General features: G+C 40.4%; 1 protein-coding gene across 1 annotated transcript in view; it reads left to right on the top strand.

The window, feature by feature from the left end:
- Positions 1-600: 600 nt before the first annotated feature.
- Positions 601-7216, top strand: part of DLG2 (discs large MAGUK scaffold protein 2) — a gene marked incomplete at both ends in the record, with an annotated part of 882996 nt that continues 876380 nt past the window's right edge. The window contains one exon of the mRNA XM_080346627.1: positions 601-630. Coding sequence (XP_080202753.1) covers positions 601-630 — 30 coding nt within the window. The remainder of the gene's footprint in view (positions 631-7216) is intronic.

Genomic DNA, 7216 nt, shown 5'->3' with positions numbered 1-7216 from the left:
TGACAGCGCTGTGATAGATGGGCCCGAGAGTTGTGTGTGTTGTGCTTGCTCGGAGTTCGTAGAAAAGAGGAGGGAGAGAGCGAGCGAGAGGGGGGAGAGAGAAAAAAACAGAAAGACAGGGAAGGAGAGAGCGGGAGGGAGAGAGATTGAGAGAGAGAGAGAGACAGAGAGAGACTTGGCAAAGGAAATCTTATGGGTATACTGAAACAGCAGATCAGAATTGTGAAAGCACAGCCAGGGCTGAAATGTGATGCTTTTGCTCTTTTGTGCTTGTTGTGGTTCTCATCTGCCTATTTAGAAGGCTGCATACCACTCAACAGAATATTTCGATCACAGATTGAACAATGCAGCAATCAAGCCTGATAAGCCACCTGGAAGTTTTGCTTGAGATGATTTCTAGTGGGTTTTCTGATCCCTGTGAGCATCATGACTGCCTTTAGCATTGTGGAGGAGGACTCGAGTTTCTTATGAGGGCCCCACTTGGAAAAGCAGGCTGTGCAGATTCAAGCCTCCGGTTCTGTTCATGCTGTTCAAAAGCCTTTCCTCACCCTTGCTGATTTGTTTTTATGATTTACATATACTCCTGTGGAGATTTACAGGATGGATTGTCTGTGCATTGTCACGACCAAGGTAGGACTGGAAACATTGCTGTTATGTGTACATATTTCTCTGCTATTTTTCTATTCCTGTAATTAAATAGATTGAGCATGTACTGTGTCAGGTTGCAAGATAAAGTGATAAATAAGCGTTGCTTCAATGAGCATTTTGTTCTCTTTTTCCTGTAGATTATGCAGTTTGTTTCTGTATCACTTCCTAAATGATATGTAATTCACTTATTTTCACTTGCAAAAGGAAAAGGATTTCATCTTTTATCTTAGCCTATGCTTATGTCTATTAATATCTCTAGCTACCAGAGCACTTTCAGAATACACAGTATATGGCACATATTTTCTCAGCTTATCAGTTTATTCTGTAAACTAAAGAATAAAAAAAAAATGAGGGGGGGGGGGGATTATATGGGTCCTAGTATTTTAAAGAGGCCAATCAGATGTACTTTAGATAGTCATGATGTTTCTGATTGGAGAGATGCAAGTTTCTTATGGCTTATTGTGGCTTTTTTGGGGAAAAAACATAGCTTACTTTGCATCCCTAGGCCTGAAAAATAAAAATGCCTTGGTCCCAGTTCAGCACTCTTATAGTGATGTTAGATCTAACCTGACTGTTTGGGAAAGGTCCTTCTAAAAAATTCCTTCCAGACGTGTGTGCAAACAGTTTTTTATCCACAACAGCGGCAGGCTGATGACTTTGGGGTTAAGGGCACTTCCCGACTTCAACAATCTGGGGTAGGGATAAACTGGATGATTCTTTGATATGTCCTAAAACTTAGCAAAATAAGTTAATATTCAATGACAGGGAGATAATCAGAGAACTCCCCTTCTCTTGCTACAGGACAGGCAGCTCACCGCATGTTTGTAACTGCATTTTCACATGGTGATAGTATGTATAAGGAGCAGTTACTGGGGAAGCCCAGACATTGGGGTTCAGCAGAGTTGCTCCCTGTTCTGGTTTATTTTTGATGAATTTCATCACTTCAATAGGACTTTGCAAAATGCCTGGGGCAACTAGAACACCTAGAGGCTACGTAAAGGATAGGGCAAACCAGCGGTCAACGCTGCCGTCATCGTTGCTGTCATTTTTCGCATCACGGCCATGCCAAATGGGGCCCCCCATCCGTGACATGGAGAAGGGCAGGAGGAGGCACCCCGGGCACCCATGGGCAGCAGCAAAGGGTGGCGGGTGGCTGCTGCAGAGAGCAGGGAGCGCGGTGGAGCCGCAGAAACAGATGCGAGCTGTCATTCTGATCTTGACGGTGAAGAAACCCATATGGGGAAAGAACAGGAGGTGAATGAGGCCACAGAAGGAGCTCACGCTCCTTCTGTGGCCTCATTCACCTCCTGTTCTTTCCAGGTCCTTCTGATTCCCGCAAGCCGTGCTGGATCTGAGACTCCATCCTCGACCTGCCCTGCAGCAGACTGGAGATGCCTGCGGGTGCCCATTGATGCGATAATGGTGAAAAGCGCTCAGCAGCGGTGGTGCAGCACCGCTGAACAAAACGTGGATGCAGGATCACACTAAACATCCTTTTCTCTAGTCCCTGATGCTGCCTCCCAACAGAAAATAAGCAGGAAGGTTGAAAGAGACAGCTGTGATTTGCTCTACTTTTGGGTGTCCGGAGGTGCGGTGAGGACCTGCAATCAAAGCCATCCTTGGCCTTGAGAGGTTGGCAAGGAGGTCTGTAGTAGCTGGGTTTGGGACAGGGAAGTGAATCTACATTTAAGGTAGTATAATTGGGAGAAGAATGTGGCTCAGTGCCTTTTTTTGGATATCAGGAGACACCAATTTATTTATTTTATGAATTAGTGATTAATGTTTCCACTGGACATTTTCCGAGGACCTTCTGGACGATAACAAGTGTAGACTCATGGTCATCTCACTACTGCTGCTGCTCTGAGCAGGGCTCCCAACTCCATCTACACCCAATATTTTTCCTCCCATCTCTTCTGTTTCTTGGATTTGACGCTAAATGGCTGAAATGTTATGAAAGTCAAGCATATGAGCCCCAAATATTCAATTCCATATAATCAGCCTTCACTGCCAACTTGATGTTGGAAGGAGATAGAATTGTGAATTGTAGGTGACCTGCTGTTTGGATGCATGTGGGAACAGCATATTAACATATGTAATTGAGCTGAATAATGACAAAAATCTAGTTTCAGAACACTTTCATATTGCAAAGGCTTGAAGCCAAATAAATTACAGTTGATTTCCTCATCTTCTTGTGTTGCCATATTTTAATATCTGCACCAGTGTAATTACATTGTATTGATCCATAATTTGCTCTTACTTTATTGTGCATTGGAGTTTCTTGAAACTGACCAAATTTTTATGGCACCTGTTTATGCCAATTTTCACTGATATGGTAAGAGCAGACCTCTTTTGAGATTTTTTTTAAATTATTTCAATAAGTATGAATTCTCCAGAGCAACCGTATGGTCAGTTTTGGCTGCAGATCTGGTAATTATCCTTATCTGAATATCCATTTGCCTGATTTATGCTAATAATTGCCATTCTTATTCCTACCAAAGTGGATCTTAATGTCAAGAGGAAGTAAATACATCAGTTTTATTTTTCAGTAATTATTTTCAATAATTCTTTAAATAATAAAATGGAAGGAAAAGATGAATGCTATTTAAACTGTAAAAGATGAACACTGTTTAAAAAAGTTGACATTTTTAACATATGGTCATTAAATTTACTCTGGAATTTGCAGCATCTCCAGTCTATAGAAAATGACATAAATGTTGTGGTGGAGTGAACATGCCCTTGTAGATTATGTACAAGAGATCTAAAGATCCTGCTTTGAACTCTATGTGGTGAAAGATGTCATCTAATAAAATTAGTTTCTGGTGTGCCTTGCCAAATCTTAAATCCTACTGATGTTTCAGCCAAAATGTAAGATAAGTTTAAGATATATTTAAGATATTAATTTGTACAGATTCTTCTTCTATTGTTTTACGTGCTTCATGTTTTCATGCATTTCTGAAGCCAGGACTTAAGAAATGCTGAATCGGTCAAGGAGGACTTCTTATGATCTCCTAGTTTATTTTAATTGATCACGTTCCCAGCATAGCTTCTTTCTATTATTGTCGCATAAAGCACATTAATTTGTGGCATTGTTTTATCATTAGGAAGGATTCAGTATAAATAAAAGCTTAGGTCAAGACTCCATCATAGCAGGAGCTCCAGGAGTTTTAGAAAAGAAGGAACATTCCCACTGTGCCTCCCAACAGTCAGGGGCAACATGCTGTCCTCTCCCCTAGCTTTCAGCTGTCCTTCCATCCTTCTGCCTTTATCAGGATTCTGAATACAACAGTTTCTGCTGCTGATGAAAACGCAAATAGCTCTGTGTTGCCCTACATGACTCATTATAACAGGGGCTGCTTTGCTGAAATCCCCAGTTCTTGCTGTCAGGTGGCTTAGAAAAGATGATCAGCTTTCCCTGGAGCTCAGAGATGGAAACTCTAAAGGTTTAAAACACAGCAGATGAATGAAGAGAAATCAAAATATGCTTTTCTTTTTTTAAATCTCATGATTTCAAGGTGTCAGATTCAGGCTTTTTGTTACTTGCAGTTGGCAATCATGGCACGAAAAAGAGAGAGAACTGAATAACACTGCAATTGGCCATCCAGTCCTCTGTCACAAGCAGAGCTAGATAAAGACCTTCTCCTAGGATACAGATTTTTAAACTGCCTGGGAAATCTAGTCTAATATTTTATCACCCTCAACATCAGTAATGGCCCTCAGAACCATCAATGTTGGTTGCCACTGGTGTCACCTCTTGTTTTGTTTGGGAGCTGTAATTTGCGGTTTGCTTAAAATCCTAGATTTCATCACCTGAATGCTTCTGTGTTTTGAGAAGAGCTTGCAAAGATGTACACGAAGACTGGACATCAAATAAAATAATTCAAATTTACTCACAAAACCTAAATGGCTTGCTGCTTATTGCCTGACTGCCAAGTTCGCAGCACTGAGCACAGGCAGCAGTAGGTTCCTGTGACCCAAAGCTGTGTCCTCCAGCTTGTAATCTAGAGAACTGGCCACCTTCAGACCCAGGGAGAATGCCCAGCTTGAATTTATTGTTTTTGTTACCTACAAAAATACATTTCCATCCTCAAAGTGTTGAAAAGTCTGCAACAATTACTCCTTCCTAATGATTCTTGTTGCCAGCTTCCACTTAACTCTGTAGTGGATTAAGCTGGATCACTCACTACACAGTTTCCATGTTTAATTCAAGTGTCACTCTGTGGGATCAGACAATTAAATGAAAATGTTATTACCACGTGAATGGAAAAAATGACCCAGTTCATTTCAGTAGCGAAGAAGTTTGGAGTTTTGTTTTTATTTTTTTTGTTCTTCTAAAATTCTCTGATAGTCTAGTTTTTCTCTTTTCGTGGCTGTCTGTTGAGCACCTTTTCTAAGGATTTAGTTCAAGTGTTTAAAAGAATGAAATAAAGATATAAGGAAAAAAATATATGTTTTTTAATGGTTCTGGGAAGCAGGATGATGTGCTTGTTTATGTTGTTAACCCATATCAAGGTTGAGTATGTACAATTCTGACTTGCAGTGTTGCCAGAAGCCAACAACATCTGCCTATCCTATTTTCTTCTGCTCATCCAGCAATATTTTTGGAACAGGGGACATCTTTGTATGTACTTAAGGCAAAATTCTGACAGATGTGGGAGCAGAAGTCTCAATACTCGCAATGGTTGTGGAAAATAAGAAGCCGTTGCAGCCAAGTATGGGACCAACTTCTGGCTTAGACCTTGGGTATGGTATGACTCTTTGGCAGGTCTGTCCCGCTCCACACACTCATCACCCCACATTGCAGCATGAATTTACGAGTAAAGCCAAGAAAAGCTATACAATTTACATCTTATCTTTTTGTCAGCATTAGCTTTCCTTTCCCCATAATCCTAACATGGAAGACAAGGTAAAATTCAGAGCTCATCCTCCTCAGTAGCCTCACTGTGAACCTGAGTGAGGAGTTGCTGTGGCTTGGCTAGTTGACTTTGAAACTATCAGTCTACATTAAGTGTATCATTCTAAATCCCTGTTGATTGTGTGCCTTGCTTGGGAAAGTTAGTGACAGGTCTTGTGTGCCCGTAGGATACTGTGGGTTCCCCAAGTGAGGGGAAAACCCTCATTTAGCATTTAGTCGACATAATTGACTCCCAGCACGAACCCAGTTGATTTAAAGGGTGTTTTTAGAACTTGGCTGGAAGATGCAAAAATGCAGAGGTAGCACCGCTGAAGTGACCTCACCATTCCAGCCTCTCTAATTTAAAGCATCAGCAAAACCAGTCCCAAGGTGCTCTCAGAAGGGCAGGATGGTAAATCAGATCAGGTCATCTGCTGGAGGTGGAGGGCAGGTACGCACACTATATGGCAGCTGTTGGTCTCCCTCTGCATAGGTGAATCCACTATGAGGTTAGGTTGGGTTATTGATTATGGTGTCCTGAGGCTAATGCAAATAGGTAATGCTTAGAATATGTATTTATGTTGAAGTGCTTTTGTAATAGGCCTTACTGAAGAAAATAGGCCTATTTCCTCCCCGCCTTGCCCAGTTATATTGTGTTGAGCTGATACAGAGTTTTTAAAAAGGTCTGTACTTGGAGAATGAAGTTCAATTTATTTTGTGGGTCTTCCTACAAGATCAGCTCTATGTGTCTGGGAGGCTGTAGGGTAAGTCCAAAAATTAGGAAATTATAAAACTAGGTATATATACTGAGGTTGAATGAGTGCCTCAGGTATGACAGACAAGTATAATCTTACCAACACCAGGAAAGCTGTAGAGAGCTACATTACATGAAGATCAGGTTTAAATTTAGCTGGATATGAAACAAAAAAATAACCACATTTCTATGTGCCCACATATTGTTAATAATGCTAAATAGATCTGGGCAACATTTGTTGTTTTTTCCTTTGCAAGACTTCAGGCTTTGAATTATTGCAGTTTCAAATCATAAACTGTGTAGCTAAGTTTTTTGTACTAAATTTCCTGGCTATAACACATCTGAAACAAAGGAAACATAAGAATTTTCCCCTCAGAGATTCACATTTAGCTAAAGTCAAAATCTTTTTCTATAATCATTATTGGGTGCTGATGAGCACTTCAAACTGTGGTGTTTTCCTGCCAGACCCTAAAAGTGTAATAGTGCTGAATCCATGCAATTTACATGTAATTTAGTAAACTCTATTCTGAAGTGGTACTTGAGGACAGCTTTGATGACTATGGGTGGGCTGCTGGCTAAACTGCACACTCTTAGAAGACCAGAAAGATCCTTTTCATTTATTACCATTTATCTTAGCTGGAGAACACACTAATAGATGTCTGGCAGATGGGGAGTGTATCGGAGTATTTATTTCAAATCTTTATTTACCGATGTTAAATTTTGAAACAATTATTGTAAGGCTCTAGCTTTTGGATTTCAAACATTATGAATGTAAACTGATGAGACACGTGTTGTATTTTCTAGAAAAAAAAAATAAAATTGGGGGGGGAGTCTCAAGAAAATTACACAGAACAAACCAATGTGCATTGCATATGCAACATCTTGTAATTATATCTTGTCAAAAGCTCAATTTTTTTCTCCTT

Source organism: Nesoenas mayeri (assembly GCF_963082525.1).
Source record: "Nesoenas mayeri genome assembly, chromosome: 1".
Taxonomy (NCBI): Eukaryota; Metazoa; Chordata; class Aves; order Columbiformes; family Columbidae; genus Nesoenas; species Nesoenas mayeri.
The sequence above is the reverse complement of the archived record's forward strand: the minus strand, read 5'-3'. Positions and strand labels throughout refer to the sequence as shown.